At 43.4% G+C, this 19,489-nt stretch overlaps 1 protein-coding gene across 1 annotated transcript in view; it reads right to left on the reverse strand.

The window, feature by feature from the left end:
* Positions 1 to 16,487: 16,487 nt before the first annotated feature.
* LOC132824887 (CD9 antigen-like) overlaps positions 16,488 to 19,489 on the reverse strand; it is a 31,760-nt gene continuing 28,758 nt past the window's right edge. Inside the window, exon 8 of the mRNA XM_060839726.1 lies at positions 16,488 to 19,452. Coding sequence (XP_060695709.1) covers positions 19,387 to 19,452 — 66 coding nt within the window. The 3' untranslated portion in view covers positions 16,488 to 19,386. The remainder of the gene's footprint in view (positions 19,453 to 19,489) is intronic.

A 19,489-nucleotide genomic window follows, 5' to 3' on the forward strand; every position in this document is an offset into this window, starting at 1 on the left:
AAAGTACGATTACCTTATAATTAGTGAAGTTTCATTAACCCATGGACTCCAGTTGTTTGGTCTTACTGTGTACCTATTGCTGACTGGAGATCACCATGTATTGCCCAGACTTAGATTCTCTGACCATGAAAATATCATTGATTATTGTAAATACCATGCGATACATTATTGCCATTTAGGAACGGAAATCTGCTGTCCTCAGCAAATCTGATTCCAAAGTCTATAGCATATTAATGATGCCTCTGGCTCAGTAAATCAGGAGAGGTGAGGGGCTTGTGGTATTAGTGCTGGATTATTAATCCAGAGACTGAGGAATGCTCTAGGAACCCAGTTCAATTCACACTGTGGCAGATGGTGGAATTTGAATTCAATAAAAGCAAAACCTGGAGTCTAATGATGACCATGAATTGATTGTCAGGAAACCCATCTGGTTCACTAATGCCCTTTTAGGGAAGGAAATTGTTGTCCTTACCTAGTCTGACCTACATGTGACTCCAGTCCCACAGCAATGTGGTTGACTCTTAACTGCTCCCTGGGCAGTTAGGATTGGGCAATAAATGCTGACCCAGCCAACAACACCCTCATCCTGTGAATGAATTAAAACAAAATCAGTAGTCCAGTCTAATTTTCTAGGTGCTGGGTTTGAACTCTACCATAGTAGATGGTGGAGATTGAATTCAATTTTTAAAAAAGCCTGGACTTAAACACGAGCCATATAATGGCATATAACCACTGCTGATTGTCAGAAAAAGCATTTGATTCACTAATGTCCTTTAGGGAACAAAATCTACCATCTTTGCCTTGTCTGGTCTATATGAGACTCTGGATCCACAACAACAATATGTTGACTGGATACTGAAAAAGACACTTAGTAACCTTGCCTTTATTGGTCAGTGCATTGAGTATAGGATTTGGGAGATCATCTTGCTGCTGTACAGGACATTGGTTAGGCCACTTTTGGAATATTGCATTCAGTTCTGGTCTCCCTCCTATCGGAAGGATGGAGTTTGGAAGAAGAAGAAGTGATATTATTTAAACCTATCAGCGCTTGACGGGGGGATAAAAAGGGTTTATTTTCCTTTGTGGATCTCAGACTATGGGTTCGGCCAGTTAGGGCAGAGCTATGGATGAATGCCTTCTCTCAGAATAATAAATCTGTGGAATCTTTTACCACAGAAGGCTGTAGACACCTTTAAGGTCATTAAGTATATTCAAGGTTAAGATAGACAGACTTATTAATCAATGAGGGCATCAAGGGCTGTGAGGAAAGGGCAGGAAAGTGGAGTTGATTAGTATAAGATCAGCTGTGAGCTCATTGATTGGTACTCTGGACATGATGCACTGCATGGCATAATACTGCTCCAACATCTTATGCAAATAGGCTGTGGAGAGATGTTGGACATGTTCTCCTTGGAGAAAACAGGATTAAGAGGGCTTTCAATATAGTTAAGGGTCTGGAAGGAGTAACTAGGGGAAAACTGTTCCCAACAGTGGAAGGGTTGAAACTCAGGACTGACTTTAGATAAGTGGCAAAAAAAATAGGAAAACTGTCGTGCTCTGGGTAAAAGAGGGAGAGTGGGACTAGCTGAGGTGCTGTCACCCAGAGCTGCCATGGGCATGACAGACTGAATGGCATCTCCCTGTGATGCAGCTAGTTTATGTTCCCATTTAAGGATGAACAATATCATCACCTCTGGGTGAGGACAACTCAATGGCTTTGAACGTTAAGGCTGGATGTAAACAATGGAGTTGTTTTCTGCTTGACCTTGGAACTTCACATTGCTGAGACAAGCAAGTTTTGAGCAAATTGACAGAAACAGGAACCATGCTCCATGTTATTTTTGAACATTAAATGAGGAAAGCTAGCATCTGTTCAAATGAGCTCATGGGATTAGGTCAGTGATAGATTAGATTACTTACAGTGTGGAAACAGGCCCTTCGGCCCAACAAGTCCACACCAACCCGCCGAAGTGCAGCCCACCCATACCCCTATATTTACCCCTTTCCTAACACTACAGGCAATTTAGCATGGCCAATTCACCTGACCCACACATTTTTGGACTGTGGGAGGAAACTGGAGCACCCAGAGGAAACCCACACAGACACGGGGAGAATGTGCAAACTCCACAGTCGCCTGAGGCGGGAATTGAACCCAGGTCTCTGGTGCTGTGAGGCAGCAGTGCTAACCACTGTGCCACTGTGCCACCATGCCGCCCATCAATGATAATGCACCAAGAACCAAGCAAGTAGTAAACTTCATTCAGATTTATCAGGGAACAGTGATCACTACCATCAAGAGACTAGACTGGATTTTAAAATAGTGAGCATTTTGGCATATGTACTAAGAGAAAGTATATTGTGAGATTGAAAATGTAAGAAGTTGTTAAGTGATTATTCTGCAGATTCAATCTCCTGTCTAAGAATTCCAGGGACCTGGAATAATGGCTAATTCACACTGATTGCCTCTCTGGCCCTGCTTTCTTACATGAAAGGAAGGAGCTCCACATTTTAGAGAGGAGTTTCCGCTCAATGCAGAGCTGTAATTCCATTCTGATAGTTCTGTCATATCACAGAACCACCAAAAGAAGGCAATCACACCCACTTTTTTCAGCAATGTCTAACGATCCTCACAGCTGCTGTCAAATAGTATGTCTACAAGGTAAGTGTGATGCTTGGGTAGGTTACCGGATGGCTAGGAAGATAGGGTGCCTGAGTAAGTAGATTACTAGCTGAGTATGTCTACCAGCCGGAGAGAGGAAGGGATGTCGGGTTCCATCGGGTGTCACGGGTCTGAGGGAGATGCATCTGGGGATGTGTGAGATCAGTATAAGGTCAGTTTCATAGTTATTGAAGAATTAGACAATATATTTGCCAGTCAAACCTTTCCTGAATAACAATGTTACTTAATTCCATCGTAATCTCCAATTTAAATGGAGACCGTCAGAGTGTTCTGGATAAAGAGGAATTGTCCAGTTAATTATTTCATTTTTTTTTAAATCAACCTATTCAGACTGTAACAGATGGGGCTTGAACTGGGAGTGACTCAGAGAGAGGGACACTTACTCAATTCCCCAGGCAATTCGTTTGGAGTATGCTACAGTGGAGAATCCACTGGGTTCCCATGTACAACTCCCATCTAAGTTCAAACAATGGCCATTTGGCCATAGGAAAATCTGGGTCAATGTTGAAGAAAACCTTTTGGTCTGTTGTAAAGCAGAGGTTTCTTTGGGGACTCTGACCTTATGTTTTCACAAGAAGTCTTTGTCCAGTGGGCAGTGTCCCACAGTCCAGGGCATAAGTTCCAAGTTTCAAGTCCCACTCCAAGACTTGGTGTACATGAGGAGATCTGTTCATTAATAGACTTGGTACCCCTGTCTAATCCTTCTCACGCATACTAATGACAGTCAGTAAGAGTGGGAGAGCATCATGACATTATCACAGCAAGGAATGTTGTCATTCAGCCTGGTGGATCTGTCCCAGCTCTCAGAATGGGCTTTATAACTGTGGGCAATTCCACTGCACTTTTCCCTGGAGCCCTGAACATTGTTTCTATACAAATAATCATTTAATACTGTCTTGAACCTCTGCCATGGCTTTCTTGTGCCTCATCATTTTTGTGAACTTGAGTTTCTAGGATTGTGGAGATACCTGGTTTGCTTTTCTAAAACTTAAAGGGAGAGGAGTTTTTGGTGACTCCCATGACACTGCAGGGCTATAGATGTTCAGTGAATTTCTGGGCATGTTGACTCTTGTCATCGCAAAATCTCTGAAATGGCTGCATTCTAATCACTTTATGAAGACATATTACTGTGCACTCATGCAATTTAAAACTGTGTTTTTCAATGAATTAATTTACTGCACATGCACCAAACTATTTCATGGGATGAGGACATCGTGGGCTGAGCAGCATTTACTGTCCAGCCCTCCCACTGCTCAACTCCAGTATCTGTTAGGAGAAAGTGAGGACTGCAGATACTGGAGATCAGAGTTCCGAGTGTGGTGCTGGAAAAGCACAGCAGGTCAAGTAGCAGCCGACGAGCAGGAGAATCAACGTTTTGGGCATAATTCCTGATGAAGGGCTTATGCCTGAAATGTTGATTCTCCTGTTCCGGGATGCTGCCTGACCTTCTGTGCTTTTCCAGCACACACTCTCGACTCCAGTATCTGTACCCTGCCCAACTACCCTTCACTCCAAGAATTGTCTTCCAATACCATGTATCTTAAACAGTGGCACCACGTTTGCCAACCTCCAATCTTCCGGCACCTCACCTGTGACTATCGATGATACAAATATCTCAGCAAGAGGCCCAGCAATCACTTCTCTAGCTTCCCACAGAATTATTGGGTACACCTGATTAGGTCCTGGGGATCTTTAACCATTTCAAGACATCCAGCACTTCCTCCTCTGTAATCTGGACATTTAGCAAAATGTTACTATCTATTTCCCTACAGTCTATATCTTCCATATCTTTTTCCACAGTAAATACTGATGCAAAATATTCATTTAGTATTTCCCCCATTTTCTGTGGCTCCACATAAAGGCCGCTTTGCTGATCTTTGAGGGGCCCTATTCTCTCCTGAGTTACCCTTTTGTCTTAATATATTTGTAAAAACCCTTTGGATTCTCCTTAATTCTATTTGCCAAAGCTATCTCATGTCCCCATTTTGCCCTCCTGATTTCCCTCTTAAGTATACTCCTACTTTCTTTATACTCTTCTAAGGATTCACTCGATCTATCCTGTCTACACCTGGCATATGTTTCCTTCTTTTTCTTAACCAAACCGTCAATTTCTTTAGTCATCCAGCATTCCCTATCCCTACCAGCCTTCCCTTTCACCCTGATAGGGATATACTTTCTCTGGATTCTCGTTATCTCATTTCTGAAGGCTTCCCATTTTCCAGTCGTCCCTTTACCGTAAACATCTGCCTTCAATCAGCTTTCGAAAGTTCCTGCCTAATACCGTCAAAATCGGTCTTTCTCCAATTTAGAACTTCAACTTTTTGATCTGGTCTAACCTTTTCCATCACGATTTTAAAATGAATAGAATTATGGTCGCTGACTCCAAAATGCTCTCCCACTGACACCTCAGTCACCTGCCCTGCCTTATTTCCCAAGAGTAGGTCAAGTTTTGCACCTTCTCTCGTAGGTACATCAACATACTGAATCAGAAAATTGTCTTGCACACACTTAAGAAATTCCTCTCCATCTAAACCTTTAACACTATGGCAGTCCCAGTTGATATTTGGAAAGTTAAAATCCCCTACCATAACCACCCTACTATTCTTACAGACAGCTGAGATCTCCTTGCAAGTTTGTTTTCAATTTTCTTCTTACTAGTGGGGGGGGGGGGGGTCTATAATACAAGTCCAATAAGGTGATCATCCCTTTCTTATTTCTCAGTTCCACGCAAATAACTCCACGCATAACAGCACACAAGCCAATTTCCACACTCAGACAACAACTCACTAGAACAAAGGACCCAATAGCCAGCACGAGCCAAACTAACGTAGTTTACAAAATACCATGCATGGACTGCACAAAACACTATATAGGACAAACAGGAAGACAGCTAACAATCCGCATCCATGAACATCAGCTAGCCACAAAACGACACGACCAGCTATCCCTAGTAGCCATACACTCAGACAACCAGGAACATGAATTTGACTGGGAAAACACTACCATCATAGGACAAGCCAGAAGAGAACAGCCAGGGAATTCCTAGAGGCATGGCATTCATCCACAAACTCCATTAACAGACACATCGACCTGGACCCCACATACAAACTACTACAGCTGAAACTGACACCCGGAAGCGGCAAGAACAAACCACTATAAATACCGGAAGAAACATCAAAGCAGCGCTTCACAGGAGGCTCCAATAGCACTGATGATGTTCCCTAGCCAGGGAACGAAACATTTGCAGCAAAAACTTCCAGCTCGGCGAACAGAACCACAACAGCAAATAACTTCCCTGGGTGTATTTCTGGGAATATCTTCCCTCAGCACAGCTGTAATGCTATCCCTTATCAAAAAATGCCACTCCCCCTCCTCTCTTGCCTCCCTTTCTATCCTTCCTGTAGCTTTTCTAACTTGGAACATTAAGCTGCCAGTCCTGCCCATCCCAGAGCCATGTTTCCGTAATTGCTATGATATCCCAGTCCCATGCTCCTAACCATTCGCTGAGTTCATCTGTTTTCCCTGTTAGGCCCCTTGCATTGAAATAAATGCAGTTTAATTTATTCGTCCTACCTTGTCCCTGCCTGCCCTGACTCACTTCTGTTCTCAGTTGTACCCATCTCAGATCGATCTCTTTCCTCACTATCTCCCTGGGTCCCACCGCTCCCCTTACTAGTTTAAATCCTCCCAAGCAGTTCTAGCAAATTTTCCTGCCAGTGTATTAGTCCCCTTCCAAATTAGGTGCAATCTGTCCTTCTTGTACAGGTCACTTCTACCCCAAAAGAGATTTCAATGTTCCAAAAATGTGAATCCTTCTCCCATACACCAGCTCCTCAGCCATGCATTCATCTGCTCTATCCTCCTATTCCTGTCCTTATTAGCTCGTAGCACTGGGAGTAATCCAGATATTACTACCCTTGAGGACCTTCTTTTTAAATTTCTGCCTAACTCTCTATAATCTCCCTTCAGAATCTCAACCTTTTCCCTTCCAATGTCGTTGGTTCCAATGAGGACAATGACCTCTTGCTGGTCCCTCTCCCCCCGTGAGAACATTCTGCACCCTCTCTGAGACATCCTTGATCCTGGCACCAGGGAAACAACACACCATTCTGCTTTTTCTCTGCCGGCCACAGAAACGTCTGTCTGTACCTCTGACTACAGAATCCCCTCACGCAATTGATCTCTTGGAAGTTGATGTACCCCTCGTTGCATTAGAGCCAGGCTCAATACCAGAAACTTGGCTGTTTGTGCTACGTTCACCCGAGAATGCATCACCCCCAACATTTTCCAAAACAGCAGAAAAAGTAAGATACGAAGATAAACTGGCCAAAAATATAAAGGAGGATAGTAAAGGTTTTTTTTTGGTATGTGAAAAGAAAAAAAAATGGTTAAGACTAAAATTGGGCCCTTGAAGACAGAAATGGGTGAATTTATTACGGGGAACAAAGAAATGGCAGAAGAGTTGAATTTGTACTTTAGATCTGTCTTCATTGGGCAATCTCCCAGATGTAATAGTGGCTGAAGGACCTGAACTGAAGGGAATTTATATTAGGCAGGAAATGGTGTTGGAGAGACTGTTAGGCCTTAAGGCTGATAAGTTCCTGGAACCTGATGGTCTGCATCCCAGGGTACTGAAGGAGGTGGCTCTAGAAATTGTGGATGCATTATTGATCATTTTCCAATGTTCTATAGATTCAGGATCATTTCCTGCACATTGGAGGATGGCTAATGTTGTCCCATTTTTTTAAGAAAGGAGTGAGAGGGAAAACAGAGAATTATAGACCAGTTAGTTTGACCTCAGTGGTGGGAAAAATGCTGGAGTCAATAATAAAGGACGAAATTACGACACATCTAGATAGCAGTAACAGGATAGGTCAGAGTCAGCATGGATTTATGAAGGGGAAATCATGCTTGATTAATCTTCTGGAATTTTTTGAGGATGTAACTCTGAAGATGGACAAGGAAGATCCAGTGGATGTAGTATACCTGGACTTTCAGAAAGCTTTTGATAAAGTCCCACATAGGAGGTTAGTGAGAAAAAGTAGGGCACATGGTATTAGGGGCAAAATATTGACATGGATTAAAAATTGGTTGGCCGACAGGAAACAAATAGTGATAAATGGCTCCCTTTCGAATGGCAGGCTGTAACCAGTGGTGTGCCGCAGGGATCAGTGCTGGGACCACAGCTTTTTACAATGTACATGAATGATATAGATGAAGGTATTAAAAGTAAGATTAGCAAATTTGCTGATGACACAAAGCTGGGTGACAGGGTGAAATGTGAGGAGGATGTTAGGAGAATACAGGGGGGCCATGGACAGGCTAGGTGAGTGGACAGATAAATGGCAGATAAATTGTGGTTATTCACTATGGTGGCAAGAACAGGAAGGCAGATTACTACCTAAATGTTGTCAAGTTAGGTAAAGGGGCAATACAACGAGATCTAGGTGTTCTTGTACATCAGTCAATGAAAGCAAGCATGCAGGTACAGCAGGCAGTGAAGAAAGCTAATAGCATGCTGGCCTTCATAACAAGAGGAATTGAGTATAGAAGCAAAGAGGTCCTTCTGCAGCTGTGCAGGACCTTGGTGAGACCGCACCTGGAATATTGTGCACAGTTTTGGTCTCCAATTGAGGAAAGATATTCTGGCTATTGAGGGAGTACAGCGAAGGTTCACGAGGTCAATTCCCGAAATAGCGGGACTATCTTACACTGAAATATTGGTGCGATTGGGCTTCTATACACTTGAGTTTAGAAGGCTGAGAGGGGATCTGATTAAGACATATAAGATTATTAAAGGATTGGACACTCTGGAGGCAGGAAGCATGTTTCCCCTGATGAGTGAGTCCCGAACCAGAGAACACAGTTTAAAAGTAAGGGGTAGACCACTTAGAACAGAGTTGAGGAGAAACTTCTTTACCCAGAGAGTGGTGGGTGTATGGAATGGTCTGCCCCAGAAGGCTGTGGAGACCAAGTCTCTGGATACTTTCAAGAAAGAGATGGATAGAGCTCTTAAGAATAGCGGAATCAAGGGTTATGGGGAAAAGGCAGGAACAGGATACTGATTGAGGATGATCAGCCATGGTCATAATGAGTGGTGGTGCTGGCTTGAAGGGCAGAATGGCCTACTCCTGCACCTATTGTCTATTGATGTAAGGTAGATTCCTAATGCAGCATGATAGTGACATTGTATAAAGCCAAGATAATAGTCACCCTGTCTTAAAACGTGCTCAGACTGCAGTAGATTCTGTCTCTTCCAGTTGTCTAGACAACAGTGAAGTGTTCAGTTCCCTCTATGGTTAAGATTACAAATTGGGAGCCATGTTTGCCACGTTTTATTTTCAGGAAGAGGCAGGTGCAGCCTGAAATTGGTACAAAGTGTTTTGCTTAAGTTTCATCCTGAGATTCTCACTCCTTCTACATCATAACAGCATGTGACAAGCCAATTAAGTGAACGGAGAGCCTTGTTCTCTGCTGATTAGACTGGGACAACTCCAGATGGGAATGCTGATGGAGAGGGGAGATCATTTCATCCCTAAAACTGTATTACACTGTTCAGGCAAAGAGGAGTTATCCTTTGGTTGAACTGACTCCATGTGTTTATCTGCTCCCAATTTCATCCAATAGCCATTGTTATGTGAACCCTGCTCACGTTGACTTAACAACTGACACTTGATGGCTCTTGTGGTGCAGTTGCAGCATCCCTACTCTGAATCAGGAGGCCAAAGTTCAAGTTAGGGGAGGCCTTGGCCTAATGGTATTAGTGCAAGAGTATTAATCCCTGAGATCCAGGTAATGCTCTGGGGATCCAGGTTCAAGTCCCACCAGGGCAGATGATGAAGTTTGAATTCAATAAAAATCTGGAATTAAGTGTCTAATGAAACTATTGTTGACTATTGGAAATACCCATCTGGTTCACTAACGCTCTTTAGGGAAAGAAATTCTTATTGGGCCTGGCTTACACATGACTCCAGACCCAGAGCAATGTGGTTGACTCTGAACTGCCCTCTGGGTAATTTCAGATAGGCAATAAATGCTGATCTAGCTAGTGACACCTGCGTCACATGAATGAACAAAATAACAAGCTCCACCTGCTCCAGAGGCATGTAAAAGCAGGTGGGTTAGGAAAAGTGGATTCAGTGTCAATGCCACTTGCAGGAGACACTATCAGACCTCTTCTGCTTTCTCATGTCGGACTATTTCCTCACTTCTTCCCAGAAAGGTCTAGTTTTTTGTTTGTGGTGCACAGCAAACCACTCACCTTCCACAAAGCAGTGACAGCTTTCTCAGCTCCCAGTACGTCCCAGGTCTGGACCGAATCAAAAGCTACTCAGGCCTTTCACTGAACAACAATGGGCATTTCCTCAAGAAGACAGATGCACCTTGTGGGATGCAGAATGCTACCACTATTCCTGTTTCTGGGGTTGTGCCTGTGGGTCATTGACAGTAGAAAAGGAGCAGCCACTAGTGAGTCTTAACAAGAAGAGGTGCTTATTTGAATGGAATTGCAGCTAACTCCAGCTGGCAATAAACTACATTTTATTTAGACAGAAGGGGGAGATGATGGTATAGTGGTAATGTCTTTGATTTAGTAATCACCAACTTACATTAATGAACAGGGGATGTAGATTTGAATCCAACCGTGCAGATGGTGAAATTTGAATTCAATGGAATCGCATACTAAAATCGAACTTAATGGTAGCAATGCCAATTGTTTCAAAAACCCATCAGCTTCACCATTGACCTTAAGGGAAGGAAATCATGCCACATGATCGCCAGGCAATGACCATCACTAACAAGAAAGAACATACCCATCAGTTTTGAAACCCATGTTCCATGAACAGTAGACACAAAAAGGTAAAAATTAGAGAGTTGGTTAGGTATTGTTGCTGAGACAACTGTCAGACTTAGATATCCCATTTGAGATCCAGATCTAATCTGCAGATATTCCCTCCAAAGATTACATGGCATTGTCAAATTATGTGGAGCTTAATGTAGTCTCCAACATTAACCCTTTCAGACCATTAGCTTTTATAACATCCATTCTGGTGTGAGCCAGTTTATAAAATCATGAGGGGCAGGGATAGGGTGAATAGCGAAGCCTTTTCCTCAAGGTACGGGAGTCCAAAACTAGAGTGGGCATAGGTGTAAGGTGAGAGAGGAAAGATTTAAAAGGGTCCTATGGGGCAACATCTTCACACAGAGGATGGTGCAAGTTTGGAACAAGCTGCCAAAGAAATGGTGGAACCTGGTACAGTTATAACATTTAAAAGGCACCTGGATTGTTATATGAATAGGCAGAGTTTAGAGGGATATGGGCCAAATGCTGGCAAAATGGGACTAGATTAATTTAGGATATCTGGTCTGCATGGACGAGTTGGACCAAATGGCCTTATTCTGTGCTGTACGTCTCTATGACTCTCTGACTCACTGAGGAGGCAAAGGATGTTGCTTAACCTACCCAGAAGGAACCGCAGATCATTGAAATACACAGGCTACACAGATTGGGGTGGGCTGGCGGTGGGGCGAGAGGTTCAGCAACAAGGTCAGAATGGTTGCAATCTGTAAGCCCCCCATCTCCCTTCCCACTGTGTGCCTGTGAATGAGAGGCCATCCCTTCCCCACTCCACCTGCTCCATCAGGAACCCACAAGCAACGCCGATCAGATTTACTTTTCAGGTTTCCCAGATGGCCAGTCCCACACTGCCTCTGGGTGAAAACCAGTAGGAGGTAAGATGAGGCCCTTAGGAGGGTACTCATCACCTCAGAACTAATTGGGGCAGTGTCGGGACGGTGGGCAAGTCCCCCACCAGCCTCCATCTCCCCTGATGAACTGTCCCAGCACTAACAATCTCATCGTGGGGGCAGTGGGATTCCACAAATGCCAGAGTTGAGCCTCCAGTTTATTACTGAAGGACACTATTCTGTCAGAGCTGCTGTTTTAGGATGAGATGTTAAATTGAGGCCCCACCTGCCCTCACTCATGTTGAGGTAAAAGATGCCACAGCACTCTTTTGCCACAGGGCAGGGGAGTGATCCTACTGTCCTGATCAATTTGTAATCACTATCATCAAAACAGGTTATTTGATCATTATCACATTGTTGTTTATGGGAGTTTGCAGTGCACCAATTGATTGCTACAAGTGACTACACTTCCAAAGTGCTTCATTGTATACTTAAGAGGGAAATCAGGAGGCCATAAAGGGAACATGAGATAGCTTTGGCAAATAGAATTAAGGAGAATCCAAAGGGTTTTTACAAATAAGCTAAGGACAAAAGGGTAACTAGGGAGAGAATAGGGCCCCTCAAAGGTCAGCAAGGCGGCCATTATGTGGAGCCACAGAAAATGGGGGAGATACTAAATGAATATTTTGCATCAGTATTTACTGTGGAAAAGGATATGGAAGATATAGACTGTAGGGAAATCGATGGTGACAACTTACAAAATGTCCAGATTACAGAGGAGGAAGTACTGGATGTCTTGAAACGGGTAAAGGTGGATAAATCCCCAGGACCTGATCAGGTGTACCCAAGAACTCTGTGGGAAGCTAGAGAAGGGATTTCTGGGCCTCTTGCTGAGATATTTATATCATCAGTAATCACAGGTGAAGTGCCGGAAGACTGGAGGTTGGCAAACATGGTGCCACTGTTTAAGGGTGGTAAAGACAAGCCAGGGAACTATAGACTGGTGAACCTGACTTCGGTGATGGGCAAATTGTTGGAGGGAATCCTGAGGGACAGGATGTACATGTATTTGGAAAGGCAAGGACTGATTAGGGATAGTCAACGTGGCTTTGTGTGTGGGAAATCACGTCTCACAAACTTGATTGAGTTTTTTTGAAGAAGTAACAAAGAGGATTGATGAGGGCAGAGCAGTAGATGTGATCTATATGGACTTCAGTAAGGCATTCCACAAGGTTCCTGAAGAAGGGCTTATGCCCGAAACGTCGATTCTCCTGTTCCTTGGATGCTGCCTGACGTGCTGCGCATTTCCAGCAACACATTTTCGGTTCCACAAGGTTCCCCATAGGAGATTGATTAGCAAGGGTAGATCTCATGGAATACAGGGAGAACTAGCCATTTGGACACAGAACTGGCTCAAAGGTAGAAGACAGGGTGGTGGTGGAGGGTTGTTTTTCACACTGGAGGCCTGTGACCAGTGGAATGCCACAAGGATCAGTGCTGGGCCCTCTAATTTTGTCATTTACATAAATGATTTGGATGCGAGCATAAGAGGTAGAGTTAGTAAGTTTGCAGATGACACCAAAATTGGAGGTGTAGTGGACAGCGAAGAGGGTTACCTCAGATTACCTGGATCTGTCCAGATGGGCCAATGAGCTGAAAAGTGGCAGATGGACTTTAATTCAGATAAATTCAAGGTGCTGCATTTTGGGAAAGCAAGTCTTAGCAGGACTTATACACTTAATGGTAAGATCCTAAGGAATAACAAGATGATGGATTACTGGGCTAATGGTAGGCTACTTGGTAGTGTGGATGAGCAGAGGGATCTTGGTGTCCATGTACACAGATCTCTGAAAGTTGCCACCCAGGTAAATAGTGCTGTGAGGAAGGCATATGGTGTACTGGGCTTTATTGGCAGAGGAATTGAGTTCCGGAGTCCTGAGGTCATGTTGCAGTTGTATAAGACCTTGGTGCGGCCTCATCTGGAGTATTGTGTGCAGTTTTGGTCGCCATACTATAGGAAGGATGTGGAAGCTTTAGAACGAGTGCAGAGGAGGTTTACCAGGATGTTGCCTGGAATGGTAGGAAAATCTTATGAGGAAAGGCTGAGGCACTTGGGGCTGTTCTCATTGGAGAAGAGAAGGTTTAGGGGAGATCTGATAGAAGTGTATAAGATGATTAGGGGTTTAGATAGGGTAGATACTAAGAACCTTTTACCGCTAATGGAGTCAGGTGTTACTAGGGGACATAGCTTTAAATTAAGGGGTGGTAGGTATAGGACAGATGTTAGGGGTAGATTCTTCACACAGCGGGTTGTAGTTCATGGAATGCCCTGCCCGTATCAGTGGTGAACTCTCCTTCTTTATGTTCATTTAAGCGGGCATTGGATAGGCATTTGGAAGTTATTGGGCTAGTATAGGTTAGGTAGGATTCGGTCGGCGCAACATCGAGGGCCGAAGGGCCTGTACTGCGCTGTATCCTTCTATGTTCTATGTTCTATGTTCTATGTTCTATCCTAGGGACTATTGCTGAACAAAGAGACTTTGGAGTACAGGTTCATAGCTCCTTGAAAGTGGAGTCGCAGGTAGATAGGATAGTGAAGAAGGCACTTGGTATGCTTTCCTTTATTGGTCAGAGTATTGAGTACAGGAGTTGGGAGGTCATGTTGCGGCTGTCCAGGACATTGGCTAGGCCACTTTTGGAATATTGAGTGCAATTCTGGTCTCCTTCCTATCGGAAAGATGTTGTGAAACTTAAAAGGGTTCAGAAATGATTTACAAGGAATTTGCCAGGGTTGGAGGATTTGAGCTATAAGGAGAGGCTGAACAGGCTGGGGCTGTTTTCTTAGAATGTCGGAGGATGAGGGGCGACCTTATAGAGGTTTACAAAATTATGAGGGGCATGGATAGGATAAATAGACAAAGTCTTTTCCCTGGGGTCAGGGAGTCCAGAACTAGAGGGCATAGGTTTAAGGTGAGAGGGGAAAAATATAAAAGAGACCTAAAGGGCAACCTTTTCACGCAGAAGGTGGTGCGTGTATGGAATGAGCTGCCAGAGGAAGTGGTGGAGGCTGGTACAATTGCAACATTTAAGAGACATCTGGATGGGTATATGAATGGGAAGGGTTTGGAGGGATATGGGCCGGGTGCTGGCAGGTGAGACTAGATTGGTTAGCATGGACGGGTTGGACTGAAGGGTCTGTTTCCATGCTGTACATCTCTTTGACTCTATGACTCTATTGGCTGTGAACCCCTTTGAGACATCCTAAGGCTGTGTTTCTCAAAAGGTTGTCCCTTAAAGCACAAAAATTTTTATTTGCACAAACAATCTCTCAATATTCTCAGTGGCTCTGACTCCAGTTCCAGACTGGAAGAACGCGTTGTCTGATTCACCGTTACCTCCACTTCATTAATTATTCGTGATTCAGCTAGTTGTTTCTCAGTCCCTGTCCCAGATCTCTTAACATAGTGCAACCACGCAAAGTTCTGATGTGCCTTTGGCCTGAGAGTCTCAATCAAAGAACTCAAATTGTTCTCATTTTTCGGCTGCTGTGACTATGAGCGTGCGTGCAAGGACTTTCCATCAATAGGAAATGATGCGATATCCTGTCATTGTTAGTTTGCTCGCTTTCTATAAATCCATCAATATTTAATCTCAGCACAACTCAGTTTGCTGCGAAGCTGATTAAATTCACATGTTGCGTCAATTGTGAAAACCAGAAAAAAACAGGATGCGCTCTCTGCCAGATTAGATCTGTAAACATTGCTGTTAAATGCTTAATGGCCCAATCCTAACCTCAATCTTCACCAAATGAATACTTCACATTTGCCATGTGTTTACCATGTATTTAGTATGCCTTCTTCTTTCCCGGGTCTCTCCACTGTTTCAAACAGTGTACCATTCCCATACGTTCTTATAGCACTGAAACTGCCCTCCTTACCTGGTCTGACCTACAGCTAATGTGCGACCAGCAACAGTGCGTTTGACTCTTAACTGCCCTCTGAAAAGATGAGAAGCTGCTCAGCTCAGGGACAATTTGGAACAGGCAACCCAAAATACTGACCTTGCAAGCAATGCCCACATCCCATATGTCGGTTAGCTCAGTTAGCTGGGCAGTTGGTTTGCAACGTAGAGTGATGCCAACAGTATGGGTCCAGTTCCTGTACTGGCTATGGTCACCTTGAAGAGCTCCTTCTCAACCTCTCTGCTACCTGAGGCATGGTGACCCTCAGGTTAATCCACTACCAGCTGTCTCTCTCTCTCTGATGAGAGAGTAGGACAATGGTGAATTTACCCTTTTATACAATCTCTTTTCATAAGATAACCCCCGCATACCCAGGATCATTCTACTGAACCTTTTCTGGACTGCCTCCAATGCTGTATATCTTTCCTGAGAGAAGGGCCTCAAAATGGTTCAAAGTATTCCATCCGCTGTCTGACTAGTGCCTTTTACAATTTTAACTAGACCTCCCTCATCATTCTCCCTCTGCCCTGACCGGGAGAGTGATAACAAGGTAGGGATTTCAATCATTGGTATTGCCTCTAATCGATGCCCCCATCTCCTCTGCCTGTTCCTGCCTTGAGCACACTCACCCTAGCCCCAACCTTTACACGGTCAGCCTTCTATAGCCCTGTGTCCCAGTTATTGGCTCCTGATGTACCCAATGTCACAGGCCCTAGCTTCCTGTTGGTTCCAGCGATCAGTCAGAATAAAACCTTGCATTTCTGTAGCGCCTTTTGCTATTTCAAGCCAACTGAAAGCGCTGAGTAGCCAATGAAGTACTTTTGGAAGTGTAGCTGCTGTTATACTGCATGAAAAATTGCAACCTTTGCAGCCAGAGGCTCTTTGCCAACAAGCTGAGTTTATCCTTAAGGTAAGTCTTATTTACATCCACGGTGCGTTGAGAATGCAGAACTCACTAACATAGGAAGAGGTCAAGGTAAGTAGCATCGATCTCTTTAAAGGAAAGTTAGGACAACACATGGGGGAAGAAAGGAATAAAAGGATATAGTGAGAGGCTGAGAAGATGAGGAGATTGAGATAGCTTCACGTGGAGAATAAAACTCCAACTCAGACCAGCTGGGAGTGCTTTAAATACACTGTTATTGATAAAACACAAAGGAATATCATTATTGATTTTATTGTTCGCATTTATAGTTGTTTAATGTTGTTGAAAGTGCTAATCTAAAATATGCGCAAAGTCATAGCAAACAAGGCTGCACTATCTCACCAATGACGTAAGGCAGTATTATACTCAACCTTAATCCAGAGGTGAGTTAAAGCTGTTAATCATGTTAAACACACTCTATTTTATAAATGCAGGCAATTTTCCTGACAAGGAGGCATGGAATTACAGAACGTCATTAATAAAACCTGAAAACTATGTTCAGTAATGAGGACATTTGAACTATTGGAATTGGTTTTATTGGGCCAGCACTTTCTGAATGTAGGTTCATAGCAAGTATTGGAGAATCAGTCTGGTCTCATTGAGAGGTGAAGCCTTCCACCAAACCTACAGCTCTCAGATGTAGGTCCGGGAATACCTGCTCACCACTGCCATGATTTGATACAAAACTGGGAGGAGAGGCATGTGAGGATGTCATAATCTGCCTGTAATAGGATGACAGGCAAGTAGTGAATAGAATCAAAAGAGAGAATGCTGGAGAAACTTCAGCAGGTCTGGCAGCACCTGTCGAAAGAGGAACAGAATTAACTTATTGCGACCAATATGACTCAAGCTATCCTAGATCTGATCCTGTGTAATGAGACAGGAATAGTTAATGATCTCACGGTGAGGAATCCTCTCAGAAGGAGCGATCACAGTGAATTTAAAATACAGATGGAGGGTGAGAAGGTCAAACCCAATAGCTGTGTCTTGTGCGTAAACAGAGGAGGCTACAATGGGATGAGGAAGGAATTGGCTAAGGTAAACTGGAAGCAAACATTATAAGGTGGGACAATTGAGGAACAGTGGAGGACTTTCAAAGCAATTTTTCACCGTGCTCAGCAAAAGTATATATGAGTAAAATGGAAGGACTAGAGGAAAAGTGATAATCAGCCATGGATAACTAAGGAAATAAAGGACGTATCAAATTGAAAGCTAATGCAATATCCTACTAAATAGTAAGCTATACAAATCTCCAAAGGTCAACAGAAAACCATAAAAAAAGCTATAAAGAAGGGTAAGATTAGATTATGAGAGCCATCTAGCTCAAATAGCAAATGTTTTGACAAATACATAAAATGAAAAAGAGTGGCTAAGGTAAACACTGGTCCTTTAGAAGATGAAAAGACAACTTAATAATGGGAAATGAGGAAATGGCCGAAGAGTTGAACAGATATTTTGTGTCGGTTTTCACAGTGGAAAATATAAGTAACATGTCAGTAATTGCTGACCAGGAGGCAATGGCAGGTGAGGACTGAGAAAGGATCCTTATCTCTAAAGAGGTAGTTTTGGACAAACTAATGGGGCTAAAGGTAGACAAATCTCCTGGCCCTGATGGAATGCATCCCAGGGTACTAAAAGAGATGGTGGGGGATATTCAGTGGAGTCTGAGGCAGTTCCAGTAGATTAGAAAACAGCAAACATGATATATGTTTACAAAAGGAGGTACATGAAAGACAGGTAACTATAGGCCAGTTAGCTAACCTCTATAATGGGGTAAATGCTTGAATCTAACATCAAGGAAAAAATAGCGAGACATATTTAGCTAAGGTAGATGAGCAAACACTGTCACCATGACAATATGAGGACTGAGAGATGAACAGTTTTAAAGTTTTGTGCAAAATGATGGGGACAGAACGTATGGACGAACCTCTTACAGAGCAACTTAATCTCTTTGAACTCACTGCCTGTGGAAGGAGTGATGATAAAAAGTTGGTTGGATACCTGAAGGAAATAAAATTGATTGAAGGGACTAAATAGGGGAATGGGACCAACTGGATTGCTTTGAGGATAGCTGACATGGTGTCGATGGGGGTGGAGAGGTCTCGTAAATTACTATAAAATCATGAGGGGCATGGATAGGATAAATAGACAAGGTCTTTTCCTGGGGTTGGGGAGTGCAGAATGAGAGGGCATAGGTTTAGGGTGGGAGGGGAAAGATATAAATGGGACCTAAGGGGCAACTTTTCCATGCAGAGGGTGGTGCATGTATGGAATGAGCTGCCAGAGGAAGTGGTGGAGGTTAGTACAATTACAGCACTTAAAAGACACCTGGATGGGTCGATAAATAGGAAGGGTTCAGAGGGATAGGTTTCAGAATGGGATTAGGTTGGTTTTATCTGGTCAGCCTGGATGAGTTGGACCGAAGGGTCTGTTTCCATGCTGTACATCTCTGTGACCCTCTGATAATGAGAGTTTGGTACCCACTTTATTGAGTCCAAAGTGAGAAGTGGATGATGTAACAAAGGTTGAAGCAATTAGTTTTGCTACTGCTGTGAAACACCTTATTTTGAAGTTGTAATAGAAGCAAGCTGTCGTCATACACCCTTCTTGAATGGTCATCAGGTGGCATTCACTGCTCACACTCACACCAGCAAAGCAGACGCAAGATATTTGAGTGGGCCTATTTCTGGAAGGATGATGAGGTGAGCTATTCACTGCAGGTCAGTAAAATTGGACGAAAGGGGACAATTGAGCGATGGGAGGGAAATTGAGCTCAAATGTTAGATCTTCACTGATTGTCCCTTTCAGTTTGTCCCTTTGCAGCAGCCAGTTTGCTGGAGGCCTGGCCCAAGATGGACTCATTTGTGTCTTAAATTACAACAACCTCTAGCCCACGGCCTGTAACTTAATTAGTCTAAACATTGGCACTCAATACTTAAAATTACAGAATGAAAATGCCCTCAAATTCTGCTCTGCTCAATGAAGATACATTTTAACAAAAAATTAACACATTTTGGAAATGATAAATGGAAATTAATGATTGGGGTTTCTTTTGCTCCAAAAATAGTATTTGCCTTATAAAAAACAAACATGCATTGTTTCAGAATGGCATTTTGATGTCTAATGTTCAGACTGTTAAATTATATCTGCTGATCGCTTGATGGATCGGTACAACAGAATCGTGAAGATTATCCCGAAAACCTGAAAGATAACAAACAGACATCAGCAACTGGCAGGA

The sequence above is a fragment of the Hemiscyllium ocellatum genome, chromosome 19, assembly GCF_020745735.1.
Source record: "Hemiscyllium ocellatum isolate sHemOce1 chromosome 19, sHemOce1.pat.X.cur, whole genome shotgun sequence".
NCBI lineage: Eukaryota > Metazoa > Chordata > Chondrichthyes > Orectolobiformes > Hemiscylliidae > Hemiscyllium > Hemiscyllium ocellatum.